The 14,899-nt window shown below is 45.8% G+C and overlaps 1 protein-coding gene across 8 annotated transcripts in view; it reads left to right on the top strand.

Annotated features, from left to right (window-relative positions):
• The first annotated feature begins 4,226 nt into the window (after nt 1-4,226).
• The window catches only part of REEP1 (receptor accessory protein 1), a 323,709-nt gene continuing 313,036 nt past the window's right edge, over nt 4,227-14,899 (top strand). For all 8 annotated transcript variants that reach the window (XM_085642628.1, XM_085642626.1, XM_085642623.1 and 5 more), the window contains exon 1: nt 4,227-4,490. In XM_085642628.1, the coding sequence (XP_085498754.1) occupies nt 4,459-4,490 (32 nt within the window). In that variant the 5' untranslated portion in view covers nt 4,227-4,458. The remainder of the gene's footprint in view (nt 4,491-14,899) is intronic.

Below are 14,899 nucleotides of genomic sequence, written 5' to 3'. Positions count from 1 at the left end.
TTACAGGCTTGATTATCCACTACACCTCTCCCGTGCACCTTATCTCACAGCTGACCTTGGGCCCCAGCCCTATATCAGGCACCATCGGGCTCCACTTTCATTTTTCCCAGTAGAAACATTAGTAAAATCACCTTCAAACTTAAAACATTGAATTTAGCAGTAAATATAATTAGCGCACACTTTAAAGTATGTTCCACAGTAGCCCTTATGACCTGACTGCTAATTAAATAAACAAAAACAGAAAGGCCATGACAGGGCCTGCTTCAGCGCTGATGCGAAATTCTTTTTTGGCGCCGCACCAATAACCTCTTTCCTCATAAATACCTTTACTATCACCTTCCAACAGTGCCCCTCATCCCTCCATGGCCCCCCTATTGACCTCCTCCTCGGATTCCCTCACTGCCACATGCCACAAGTGCCCCTCATCTCTCCATAGCCTCTCCCCCTCGTGACCTCCTCCTCGGATTCCCTCACTGCCACCCTCCACCAGTGCCCCTCTTCTCTCTGTAGCCCCTCCCCCTCATGACCTCCTCCTCAGACTCCCTCACTACCACCCTCCACCAGTGCCTCTCATCTCTCCCTAGCTCCCCCCTCCACCCCATGACCTCTTCCTCGGATTCCCTTACTGCCACCCTCTAACAGTGGCCCTCATCACTCCATAGCCCCTCCCCCTATTGACCTCCTCTCGGATTCCCTCACAGCCACCCTCCTACAGTGCCCCTTATCTTTATATAGCCCCTCTCTCATATGCATTTCATTTGTTGTATAGTGCTATTCATATTAGCCAAGTGTGTGTCAGTACTTTACACCACGCACGCATTATACAGAGACAACGAATAATACAAGTATGTAAATTGGTCTACAGGAAATGTCACATAAGCCAATGAGGATTAGAAGGTGTATTTTAAGAGGGTTTGGTCTGGAGAAACACAAACTCAGGATTTAAAGAGTACTCCAGTGGTTAGGGTTTGGCTTTACTGATAAAAATGTATATCTGTCAAAACATACTAATTTTTTGCAACATTAGAATAATGAAAGACTGAGGAAGTTTTAACTATATCACAAAACAAAAAAAGCGAAGTTCTAACTGTACCATTCATGTTTGTATGCAGCTCTTTGATGACAGTTCATTGGTCACTGTCCTATGTTAGGATTGTAACTTCTGAACTGCAAGTAGCACACGCCTCGAGCACTTGTTCCATTACTATAATGGAACAAGTGCTCGATTTCTGAATTGTGGGAATTGTGGTTCCACCGGTCCATTTACATGTTTTGTTTGCTTGCTCCAGGGCATAAGTCCTACAAAATAGAAGTGGGGTACCAACCAAGTTGGGCAGTATGCAAGTGACATGATGTGTGGCATCATACAGCCCATGTCTTCACAGGAAGTGATATCACAAGTGACATCAGATCTTCAGACCTCACACATGTTGAGCAGGTCTATCTAAAGTACATTTAAGTGCATTAGGAGATTTTGTGTTGGGTTTGTGCCAAAAAAGTGACGCAACCCTGATACACAAAATCTAGGCCTCAACTTATACATTTTTTTTTTTAACTCTTTAACAATGAAATTGGCAACAAGGAGAAATGTGGTAGTAAATCTGTTCTTTCCTATTGGTTGCAAAGTCTGGATTTTAAATTATCTTTTGGGGTTAACACACCTGCTGCAGAGGCCTTTGTGTGCCCAGTAGATCCCAGGGAATAATAATAATGAAAAAACTCTGGACGTTAATACATTTGGTGGCGAGATCTTTGTTTTGTCTAACTGCTGAATAATGCTCCTGCTGTTGCGATATCAGCGTTTTGTCATGAGAAAATAGAGCAGAGGATTATTATGCCTTCTGCAAAGTATGTGAATCGGGTTACAAAGGCACTAGGCTAGTGTCCTTCCATTTCTGGTACTTTGCTGCAGTTTCAAGATATTCTTAGAGTTTCTAATTGCTCAAATGGGGGTAATTTCTGATATTTATCTGTTTCCCTAGACTTCATTGCTTGATTTTGTTCAGGAGAAAGTGTCATTCATAGTCATTGAATGTCAGTCATATTTACACTGAATTTATGAAAATGTCACATATAAGCAATCTGAAACCTTGGCAGCTATGTTCCCAGCAGCAGCGCTTCAGAACTGCTGGGGATATTTTAAGGCCCTTTTTAGACCATTGGGTTTCCGAAAAGAGGATAGTTTTTTATTGAATTTCCTTGCCTTTGTCCACTCACAAAGTATCACTTAAATTGCCACACTTAATTCGCTGCATTACTTTCTAGTAAAGCGCTCTAGCAACAAAGCAGGACTTCCTGTATGGGTCATATTGGTATTATCAATATATTTTCAGTGTTAAAAAGGGTGATAGAAATGACTGTTTTTTAAAATGGACGGGTCCAGGAGGTAGCAGTGGCCCGGCAGGGGTGCATACATGGGTGCTAGAACACCCCAGGGAGAAATCCCCTCTCACGAGGTGTTGATGGGAGCTGTGCTTCTGTAGAGCCGCAATGTTTAAAAATGTCAGTTTCAAAGTGGAATACCTTGCTAAATCAGTTTACATTGATTTAAGGCTGAAAAGGAATGATTACGAGTAAAATAAAGTGCCGCAATAATGCCGCTAAATTTCCATTTTTGTGCCGCTAAATTTGCACATCTATGCCGCAATATCCTGGGGGGTCTGACAAGGATCTCTGTGACAACAGCAGTAACCCACTGAGCTTCCACATAAAATACAGTTCATCTGCATTTAAAAACTAGTAACAGACAAATTATTGCTCTCCGGCAGGATCATTAATCACCAGCGTTATCTGGGCATCTTTTATTGTCTTATTGTTATCCTGCATCGGCCATGAGAATGATAAAAAACTGTTTAAATGAAGCACACACGAAGTATGTGTCCGGCTGCGCCTGTGCAGATTTTAAAAAGAAAAACAAATAGTAACACATTCTCTTACCTATTTAGTCAAACTTTGTGTCACAGCCTGATGTGATAAGAAGCTGCATGAGTTAGGAAAGGTGAATCAGAATAAACAAACTTCTTTTCTCCTGCACTGCATAGAAAAAGAAATATTCACGTAGCAGGACAATAGGCAAGGGAGGTTTGAAGCCATTTGAGCGCAATGACGTTGCGCGCCTGCCTTCAAGCCCTCACTGCGAGGGCGAAAGCTCTTGTCTGGGTGGGCCAGGCTCATGTTTGGGTGGGCCAGGCTCATCTTTGGGTGGGCCTGGCCCACCCGCTAGAACCGGGCCTGTTACATACACTATCTTCACAGGTGATGACGCTGTAATCTTGATTTGTTTGCGTTTAAATAATTTGTTATACCTGTAACCTGCATAACCTCTGCTTATATGATTTATACATTATTTAGACCTGATGTATTCATTAGTTACACATATTGTTTCACGTATTATTTTCCCTACTGTTTTGTATTTATGTTTAGCAGAATTGAATATATTTGATACACTTTAGTTAACTAATGTCAATTTTAGGTTGACTTGAGTGGGCCTAAGTGCCTCACTTCATCTTTAAATAAATGTTATGTTTTGCTTGCTGCGCATAATGCTTTTCTGTCTAAAATACCACTTACTGGAAAAGCTAAGGTGCAGCACCAGAAAAAGCTGTGCTAGTCACGCTCTGATTGGCTGATGGAACACGATTAGATCATAACAGTCCTAGTTCTGAGAAGCAGGCCTTCCTTTATTACCAGTTAGAAGGATCTCTCTGATTGGCCAATCCATGGACTGAATGTTCTAATAATTTATAAACATCTTATCCCATAAGTGAGAATTCCATACTGGGAAGTTTACTGGCCCCGGGAGGACTGCCTTTTGTTCTAGGCATATATTTGAGAGGAATTGGGTTTTTATAGGCGAGGAGGGACGACAATTGAATCCTGGAAAATAAATGCCAGAAAATGAGGGCGCCCCGTTAAGTGCTGCTGGGAACAGGACACACTGGGTGCTTTTTAGAGGGAATCCGCTCTCCTCTCTGGGCGGAGGCAGAGTTAGCTGTCAGTGTCGGCCTTGGCACAGGGCCCTGCAAGTGCAGCGGCAGACCGTCCCTCCCTCCCTCCCCGGGGCAGCCCAGTCAGCACCGCCTGGGCGGTGGTCCGCTGCCAGCAGCAGCAGCCCTTTATTGACAGCGAGCGGCTCCTGTTCTCTCCCCTCCTCCTCTCCTCTGGCTCGTTCGCTGCAGATCACACAGCCCCGCCCGGGGGGAGCCGAGTCGTGCACCCTGAGTAACAGTAGCAGTCTAGGTGCAGCCAAGGAGAGCAGCCTCGTGTCCCACTCCCGGCGCATCTCTGGGAGCTGCAGACTGCCCTTCTTCATCCCCGCAGCAGCTGCCGGGACCTGACGCCTGCGCCCATGGAGGTGGCTGATGGCTGAGCCCCCGACCCATTCCTGCTGGAGGTAGCTGGACGACGAGGAGGACCGGAGACAGGAGACGGCAGCCCCGGCGACGCGCGCCTTTAGCCATGGTGTCATGGATCATCTCCAGGCTGGTGGTGTGAGTATACCTGGGGTCCCCCAGGCGCCCCCTCCTCCCTATCCGCGGCGAGCACACGCCCCACGCGCCTCTCAGTGCCGGCCTAAATATATAGCAGGTAGCGGGTCATGGATACGGGGAGGGTGAGCGGCAGGGCAGGCTGGAGCGCTGCAGCAGCGCACACATTGCGCTCCCGCACAGACAACGGCGCTGCTGCTGGTGGGCCACGGGGGCACGCACCCCTCAGAGGCGTTGAGCACACCGGCCTCCGCTGGCAGAGCGAGCATTTCAAAGCCTTTCCTTCCATTTCACACATATTGTGCTCAATGTAACGGGGAACTTGAGCGTGCGTCTGGTTAATGTCCCCGCTATCGGAATCCTAGGACACTCCACCACCGTTGCCCACCAGAGGGCGCTGGCTGCTGGACCCAGAATGGCTTTATTTGATAATTTAGTGTTTCTTTTTTCTTGAAATTTTTCGTAGAACATTGAAATATTACTGTTGGCCATTTTTAATTGAAGCATGTGTAAATTATAGCAAGACAACTGCATTAACCTTAAAAAGCATGGGTCGGAAGGGCCTTGGAAAACGTGCATCATGTGCTCTGTGCATATACGTGTACATATAAATATATATATATGGACACACCTACAGATAAATAGACATAAACATACAAGTATGGCCCACAGAAACAAAGTGTGTTAAAAACAAAGGGAAACGTTGCATTGTGTATTTTCCAGGGCTGAGAATAATTCGGACTATTTGTTCTGTGATAAACGCTTTGCCCCGGGGGCACCCCAAAAAGCCATTGGTAGTCAGCTGGTGTTCCCCGTGAATAGGTCTGCGCGTCTGTCACAAATCCTGTGCAGTCAGGGAGCCGTGCAGTGCATTGTTATTTTCTCTGTCTGCTCAAGGCCTACCCCCGTTTCCTTTGTTCGGAGCGGCGGAATGTACCACCGCATTATCCTGGTCGCCCGGGCGCCCCACACATTCCGCTGCTCTGCTGAGGCAATAAAGAAAAGTGGGCGTCATTTGTGTCTGCTATTTTCTCCAGGGAGGGGTGGCAGGTGTGCAGGCTTTAGGGCAAAAACACACAGGGGCCCCTTCACTCTGCATTGGTGTCTTCTGGCAGACCACCGGCGTCTGCAGCAGTTGGCGCAGCTTGCTACCTTTTCAAATGTTCTTAGAATAAAACCGTGCGAAATGAAAAAATAAATTCACAAGGGCCTTGGATTATATAGTTCAGATGTGCGTTCTCTCTGCCATTCTTTGTTTAGAATGAATTAACACTATAGAACTTATGCCACACAGTCTGTCAATTGGCAGTGTTGCTGGGCTGCAGTTTGCTCCTCAGCAGAAAGACTGTGTTTATTTTGTACTTATAGACAAACAAAGCTACCATGAAAGACAAAACAACAATGGCAGACCCTGACCACCGCGCCCCCCACACAGTTCCCTATCATTGAGGCCTGGTGCACTTCAATTCCGGCACCGGCGTTTGCATGATACTGCTGTCAAGCAAACACACATTGACATAAGAGAATGGACTGGTGCAACCAAAATAATATAATGTCCACAGTTCTGTGTCTTTGTAAAAATCTTCCTTTATTTCATATGTATAAATCAGGAAAACATTCAGCCAACACGTTTCGTTCAAATCATATGAACTTCATCAGGGCTCTTAATTTGTAAGTGAACTTGTTCCTCCAAAATGTAAATATACAGGGCGATCTCCCAGTTTAATGTAACATTGGAGACGTTAGGTGGCTTAGACATTGGATACTGATTCAGGTATCAGCCTAGGCTAATCATGTTTACCCCGTCCAGAATTGGATGAATCTTATGCGGCAACTGCTTTTGCATGATTTGGCAATTAAACTGGGAGACTGCCCTGTACATTTACATTTTGGAGGTACAAGTCCACTTACAAACAAAACCACAATGGCAACACTGCGTAACTCGCAGGATACTTCACCAATCTTTACTGACTGACCCTGAATGGACCCTCCCCCCATTGCTCCCTCCCATGCACAAAGCATCATAAGCCACAGTCATTATCACAAGCAGGATGTTACTCTTGTCCTGGCAGGCCATCCAGGAGGCCCCTAATGCACCCCACCCACTCCATATATTCTCCCACTTGCCTAGACAGCCCATGTCCGATTTCCACTCCTCCACACAATGTGGCTCGGCCGCACCCCATAGGCGAACAACATTTCCTTTGACCACAGGAAATCCTAGGATGGATTGAAATCTAGCATACTTTCCAGGATGTTCCTCCCCCAGAGGTACAAAAGGATCGTTTTGTGTGAGACCTCAGTCGATAGGCTAGCTCCCCTCTAAGCCTGTCACGGACTCCCTTCCAGGAGCCCCTCTAAGCGTGGTCAATTCCATAATGTGTACAGGAGCTCCCCCAGTACTCCACAGTCCCTGGCCCACTCATCTATTTGAGCCGTGCCCATCTTGTGTAAGAGTATTCCTGTGTAGTAGGACCTGTGAACAATACGGAGTTGGATCAGTCTGAATCGGGCTCTCGCTGCCATTTCCCTGGCTGATTGGGGTGCCTCCTCCCATTCCTCTTCTTTTAGCTCCCCAACGTCTGCCTCCCAGGCCTCTTTGAGCCACAGGAATGGATTAAGGGCGTTAAGCATTAATTAACTGTAAATCAGGGAGATCACTTTTGTGAGGAGCGGCTCTGTCAACAGTCTATCTTCTAGTGACGAGGATTCCTCCAGCCGCTGGCCCTTCTCTATATGTGCCAGCAATGCGTGTGCCAACTGATGGTATCTAAACATTTCCTTGGGAGCCATATCATATTCTGTTAGCAACTTTTCCCAGGTGATCAGGTCCTCCCCGCTATACATCTCTTAACATCGAGATGGCTATAAGGCTCCATCCCACAAATACTTAGAGTATCCACACCTCCACCAGAATGCGTTATCCAATCTCTGTGGGTCGACCCTGCTATCCCAGGAATCTATTTGCCCTCCACCATCCTGAAGACGTCACCCCTGTGAGAGGTGGGAGAGATGTGTGGCCTTTCTTGTAGTATAGAGCCCCCGGGAAGCCCCTGGGGCCCAGGGCCTTGTGATCCACCGTGATTGATCGCTCAGTTAGAGGGGCAAAAACCCACTCGTTGACCAGTATCAGTTGTGATGCCCAATAGTACTTTTCTAAGTCAGGGAGGGCGATGCCCCCATCATACAACCCCCTTGTGAGTTTGGTCATCCCTATTCTGGCCGGTCCCCATCCCACATGAGCCGTCGAACCGCCTGATTCACCCATTGGAAAAACTCAGGTGGTACCTGATACGCCACGTTTTGCAATGGATACAGTAATTTTGGTAAGACAAATATTTTGTACATTGCCGCTCTGCCAAGGAGAGACAGAGGGAGTGATCTCCAATTCTGTACATCTGCGCTAAATTGATGGGACTCAGGGTAAAGATTGACCGTGCGAAAAAGCTCAGGTTGTCTAATTACATAGAGGCCCTGATATTTAAAGCCCACTGTATCCACCGTGAGGCCCTTCGGGAGATTTTGCTGGGCCCTCCATGCGCACAGGGGATGGAGAAGAGACTTCGCCAAATTAATCATGTACCCTGAGTAGGTACCGCAAAGGTGAACTATATGGAGCAATCTGGGAGTGGGATCCTCAGGATCTGGCACATATAACACGACATCGTCAGTGTTGAAGGAAATTCTGTCTTCCCACTCTCCTCTCCAACTGAGGCCACTCACTAGTGGGTCAGTGCGTACCCAATACGCCAGTGGCTCCAGCGCCAGGGCAAAGAGCATCGGCGATAGTGGGCATCCTTGCTGGGTGCCCTGGTGTAGCTGGATGAAACGAGACTGAATCCCGTTTACTCTCATCGGTGCTCACACTTTACTGTAAAGCAGTTTTACCCACCCTATATAGTTAGGGCCAAAGCCCATACGCTCCAGTATAGCCCACAGGTATTCCCACTCAATCGTGTCAAAGTCCTTGGCCGCATCAAGCGACAGGACTACCGCTGGCTCCGACCCTTCCTCTCATTACATGCCTATAGTCGTCTGAGGTTTAGCCGAACCCCTCTGTGAAGCATAAAGCCCGACTGATCGGGCGTATTAGCTTCTCCATAGTTCTCCTCTGGCGGGTGGCCAGGAGTTTGGCTAGGACTTTCCCCTCTACATTCAGAAGCGATATTGGCCGGTATGTGGCTTCCCCCCTTTGTGAATTTATGACAATAGTGGCTAGTCTCTGGTCCCTCTGGAGAACCCCTCAGCGCTTCGCTTCCCGATACATGTTGCATAGGTGCGGGGTCAGGTCATTCGCCAAATTCCCTATGCAGTTCTGACGGCAGGCCATTTGGAGACCCTGTGCTTTCCCCGGCTGGATGCCCCTATTTGCCATACCTCTCTCTTCCTCGCTAATGTCCACCTCCTGGTCCTGTCGCCTCCTCGGTGAGCTCCTGTACAGCGATCTCCCCCAAGAATCCTTTAATATTCGCACGGAGCCGTGTGATATGTGAGCTATGTAGGGAGCAGTAGTAGCGGGCAAAGTATTTTTCCATTATGTGCCTTTGTGTTCTATCCTAATATTGGGAAACAGCCTTTACCACGAAGCATTTTCCACACATTACATTTACAACGATACACTTACCTCGTAAACGTCTTCACAACGGGTAATGCTTCAACGACCATCTTCACCACGCAAGCAACGTCATCACGGAACAACGTCATCCTAATCTGAAAAAAAGCATCAGTCCGTTTTCAATGTCGGCGGAGACCTGAAGAAAAAGGAAAAAAAAGAAGAAAGGGGGCTTGGGGGGGTCTCCCCCCCAAAAAAAGAAAAAGCGGAGTAAAGGTAAAATCGCGGTAACGGCAAAGCGTGGAAAACACATTCCGTTGTAACGCATGCGTGGTAAAGGCATGCGTTGCAACGGAATGCGTAGTAACGACATATATTCCCTAATATTAAACCAGTTGCCCAGTAACAAATGTGTTCTTCTAGAACGAGCTGCGCCTTATGTGTGCCTGGATATTGCACTGCACTCATCTAAAAGAACAAAATAAATGAATTTCCATTGTTTAAATTCAGCTCCCATCAATGGAGCTTTCAGAGGGTTAATAGAATACCTCGAATCCATTGGAAATCAATCATTAGCCCCAGGATGAATTGAAACAAATAGGAGTTTTCTACATAGAGTTTCTGCAGATGACCAGGAGCGCATTTCTTGCAACAGGCTCCAGTTGAAACCATTTGTAACTTGTCAGCTGGAATTGTTGCCAGCGTTTCCTATTCATCTGGCAGCAACTTGCAGAGTTTATGGCTTCAGCAGCGACACATTATTTTCAGCAGAAATGACGGGACACAGCGAGGAGCTTATTTCAAAAGGCAGCCAGGAGCATGTGACGTGGAGAGAATATCAATTCATATAGTTTTCATTTTTCATAGAAGCGTCATTTATCTGGCATTTTAAGTTTCCTCCTTGTTTATGGCAAGAACGCGTTGAAAGTCTGTCTTTGGAAAATCCCCACTAATGGCAAATTCAGAAATTCAGCTCCTGCAAATATGCAGCCAGCCAGCCTCTGTTCAGGATCCCACTTCTCGTTTGAAAACATAATTTTATTTTCTGCAAAAAACATATGACAGTCTAAACTTAATTACTTCAAAAACGTTTTTAATAACTTTCATTTTGTACTACAAGTCCGCTCGCTCCACGCCGAGCCCGTGTGAGCTCTCCAGCTGGTGCACAGCAGTGCATTCAAGCGGCTTCCAAGGCGTGTAGTCATGGGTGGGCCTGGGCAGGAGACAGTGTGAAGGACGAAATAGAACCCCAGCCCTTTCTGCTGAGTCACTCTGCCGGAACAGCTGACAGCATTGCATATCTTTGCAAACAAACACTATATGTGACTAGCGTTCGCAAACAATTCTATTTTTTCCTTCATGCAAGAAGGGTGTCCAACGAGGTTTGGGATCCATGACACATTTTAAGGATAACCACTAAGTAAATCATGTGCATTTATATTAAATAAATACCTGTTTCTCATATGTGTAAGTCTTGGAAATCCTGATTCCATTAGACCCGAATGGATCTATGTTTGACGCCCATGGATGTTCATTTTATTTGGTCAATATAAAAAAGAAACAGTATTTCTTTTTTTTAAATCCTTTGTAAGGTGCCACAACCTTTTCCTGGGCTGTCCTACTCCTGTTAGTCCACTGTTCCAAAATTAAAGGATTTCAAATAGAATAATATCTGACGCATGGGAGCATGGCACAGCCTTTTGGTGCCCTTGCATCAGACCCCGCCCCAGCCCTGCAGGGAGCACACATAATGATATTCCGCACCTTTTGATGATCAGCAGATGCTTATGTATGAACAGATCCACAGGACAGGCTAGGAGAAGTGCTGCATCTGGATGAGAATCCAGCGGTGGCATTACCTACACCCTAGTTAATAGTATGGGGGAGTAAATTCTGCTTGTGGACTTTCCTTCGGATTTAGGGCTTACTTCACAAATCACAGGTTTTTAGGTCTTGCCTAGCGTTGCAGCACGCATGCGCTGCTTGCTCTTCGAGGCATATTGTGGTAGAGGAGATTTCAGAAGGGGACTTGAAGCCCCGCCCATTATTTTCATTGGCTGGCGTCATCGTTTATGGTAAACGATGGCCTCCGATTGAGAATGAGGCTTCTTTGTTACCGCCCTATCTCCTTTTGGGACGGTCTATCCGGACTGGATCGTTTGCTTGACGGCTGTCATGAGGGTATTTCTTATCTAAAGGAGGCGTGTAGTGACGGATCATGTTTTGGAAGTTAGTCTGTGAGCTCTACTTTCTTTAAAGAGTTTTTCCCACTGCAGGCACGCACAACGCGCATGGCGCGCTTTTACTTCCCTAGCAGACCGTCACTTGTTTTTTATCTAGCTCGTGCCTTTCTTTATTTGACCAATGCCCGCTATTCGTTAGCCGTCCCTGCCATATTAATGCTTTTTTGTTTAAAGCGCCGCAATGTTGTGCTTTAACTTTAAATAAAAAAAAAATGTAATACGCCACACGGCGCTGCATACATCAACTTTTAAAATGACGTATTTTTTCTCAAAAGTGGCAAAATACTGTGCTTTAACTTTAGCAATGGCGCTCCTTCGCCTTTTGTCAGTAGTTGGGCGTGACAGCTTTCCCTTTTGTGATCACGCTGGTGTGTTTCCTGGACGTAGGTAGCTCCAGGATCCCTAGAACCCCTGCAGCTGTGACGGACGGCGGCCAAAGGTTTGTTTACTTTAGATGATCCTTCATCGAAACTTCTCTCCGAGCATGCAGCGGTGTTTAGCTAGTTACCGCTGGTGCAGTCCACGTTTGATGTTAATAAATGCCAGAGGTTACCAGTAGCTTCGCAAAGATGTCCTGGGCCCCCAGTATCTGGAACTTATCGGGAGTTTTTGGGGTATTGCCCAGATAATGTTTCTTCTGGCTGTTGCCGCACATCACCCAGACAACAAAATGATGCAGAAGACAGTGCCTTAAATTAAACAAGCATTTGCAATGCAATAGGTCTCGGATTTACGCGAGTTTGAGCTATTGACATTGCAAATAATGCCTTTTATTTTTGTTTTTGTTTTAAAAACATAAATAAAAGGCATTTTAATTTACAATGCCAATAGCTTAAACTTGTGTAACTGCGAGACCTATTGCATTGCAAATGCTTGTTTTATCTGCACCAACTCTGTATTATGCCCTGTATAATTTTTACATTTAAACAGCGTCTTTCTTTGGTAGTGCTTTTAGATGTTGAGCATTTCAAAAATGAACAAGAGCCTTCCCTTGTTTATATGAAGAGTCTGTATATCAGTCGTTTGGGGGTAATTTGGATTAAGCAAATGCACAAGATCACTCGTAGTGAATGCGGCAGAGGGTTGTTTTGCCAGTTGCTATACTGCTCTCTGAAATGAACAAAAAACACCTGGGTGGTTTGTTATCATATCAGAAGAGCAAAGACACATTTGGAGACGGAGGTCAGTCTCTCATGATACGGAAGACTGGGTAATGGGAAAATTAAGTAGAACCTTTAGTCAATCAATCAATCAAAACATCTTTATTCGGCAGGGAGACCCCCCCATAAACGCATATTAAAAGACATACAAAAAAGATAAAAATGAACATCAATGGCGACCAACATGTATCATATAGAACTTGAGTAAAAGCATGGCGTGCATAGGTAAATAGTCTAAAAAAGTACAAGATGTTAGTCAGAGTGCATAGTGCTTCTTGAATATATCTGCCTTGAGGAACACATTTACGTAACAACAGGTTTCATGGTCAGTTAACTTCTAGTCATATATGCTTTTAATTCTTTCTTCTCCATGCTGCACCAGCTTAGATCATGTTAACATGGTAGAGAGCGAAGACAGACCTCAATGCTAAGCAGAGAGACGGTGCTGCTGCATGTAGGACAGTGCGCTCAGTAAAGAAGCAAACTGTCTTTTTTCTGTAACATCTGAACGTGTTTAATGAAATCACAATGCGTGAGAGCTAAGACAAACTGACCTGGTCATTTAGACCCGTGCACTGGTCTAAAACTGCACACAAATGGTATCAATGCCTGTTTTCATACTAGCGCATATTTGGAGTACGGAGCACTTTGTGCCCACATCTATGGTTTACTTGACCTAATTGCACCAGGCACTCATTGCTATTGGTATTAATCCGCTGGGTGCAAAATTAATAAAAAGGTAAACGCCATTTGTACTAGTATGTGAAACACTATATGGCCAGGATGTTTTTGAACCTCTGTTTACTGGTTAGATCTAAGTGAATCAGACAGTAGAGTCTATGGAATTGCAGGAGGCAAAACAATGAACACGTTCAGTGGTCTGACAAATTCGTAGTTCAAATAATTTGCACAGTTAAAAAAAATGCACATTTCATAATTGTTACACTAATGCAATACACTGCAAAAAGCCAAATCTGTTGGTTTTGCCAATGCTTGTTTGTGGAGGATGAGTTAACCCTGGTGCTAAGAGACCATATTCTGGTAGCATTAAGTGCGATTAATGCTACCAGAAGTTTGAGACATACTTTTTGTCTGAAAAAACGTGATTTTGTAGCACAGTGCAGAATAAGGTGTGGGTGACTATCTTAGGAGGTGTCATGTCCCGGAGTCCAGCCAGCCCCGGAATCCGGCCTGTCGAGTACAGGAGCAGGTATAAAAGGAGCGTAAACGCTCCCGAACGCGCTTAGCGTTCTAGTTCTGGGCCCCATTTTCGTCCGCGCACACTTGCCTGACTTCCTGTTGTCCTTGCTTCCTGTTTCCTGTGTGTGTGCGCTTTGCCAGCGTTTTCTCCACGGGAGAACGAGTCCTCCTTAGAGCCTTTGATTTCTGGTGCTTTCGTTAGGACTTAGCATCAGACTTTCCCTTTGGCTTTCTTCCCATTTCATGGGGAAGATTAATGGCACATTGAACGCGGAGTCTCTTTCGTATCTCCGCCCACCGGGAGCTTCACCCGGACTCCCGGAGCCATCACAGTTCCATTCTGAGCTCCGTGTCCACACTAGAGTGAAAGGGGCATTTACTTCTTGGCCTCGTTCCCAGTCCCCTTTAAGTATATCGCGACCCTGTAGTATTTTTCCCTCTTTTGTTCGTTATTCCTCACCCCTGGTAAAACGTGTGGGAATTCCTCCTTTGTATAGCTGGTGAATATTCACTTGGGAAGACTTGAGTTAACCACTTTGTGATTACGGAAAGCTGCTACTGAACCACGGTAACAGCGCTTCGGCGCTGCTTTTTGTTTCTACATTCATAAAAACCCATATCTAGTGTGAAGTTAAAGAACAGTGTAAAGAGCAATTGCAGTCCACTGACCTATGTAACTTACTTCCAAATTAGGTGCTATACTTTCACCTGCAGCTGACATAACCCTTACACGATTCCTGTTTCACGTATCATAAGTGGGTGGTAAGTGGGGAATCATGCACTCACATGGGGTGTAGTCAAGAAACGTAACATCAATCTGAGTACACGTCTTTCTTTTGTATAGGATCTTCTTTAAGGTCGTTCTACATATGTAGTGGTCATCGTGAACTGGCTGTATGATCCAGTAGGGTGCTTCCCAACTTAGCAGGATGCTGGTATGTGAGTCACGGGGTTGGAATTAACCATTGAAGAGATTTTAGGATTGCACACCTGCATTAACAATTCTTTCTTTACAGTAATATTCAGCCTCACTTACACCAGACGTGGAGCACTTGGTCTTCCTGACGTTTTCCCGCCTTCCCTTGTTTTGTTTCCCTGTTTTCCCCGGGAGTGCCCTCCGTTTCTCTAGAGTTTGATAGAGTCGGGGGGTCGCCGGGGAAGGCTGTGGTATTCTCTCCGGATTCCTGGCGCTCCTGCGGAACCTATTGGTATTCATTACAGGAGGCCATGAGACTAGTTGAAATGGAACAATCTGAA

Source organism: Triturus cristatus, chromosome 2_2 (assembly GCF_964204655.1).
Source record: "Triturus cristatus chromosome 2_2, aTriCri1.1, whole genome shotgun sequence".
NCBI classification, from domain to species: Eukaryota; Metazoa; Chordata; class Amphibia; order Caudata; family Salamandridae; genus Triturus; species Triturus cristatus.
Note: the sequence above shows the minus strand (reverse complement) of the source record. Positions and strands in the feature narration are given on the sequence as shown.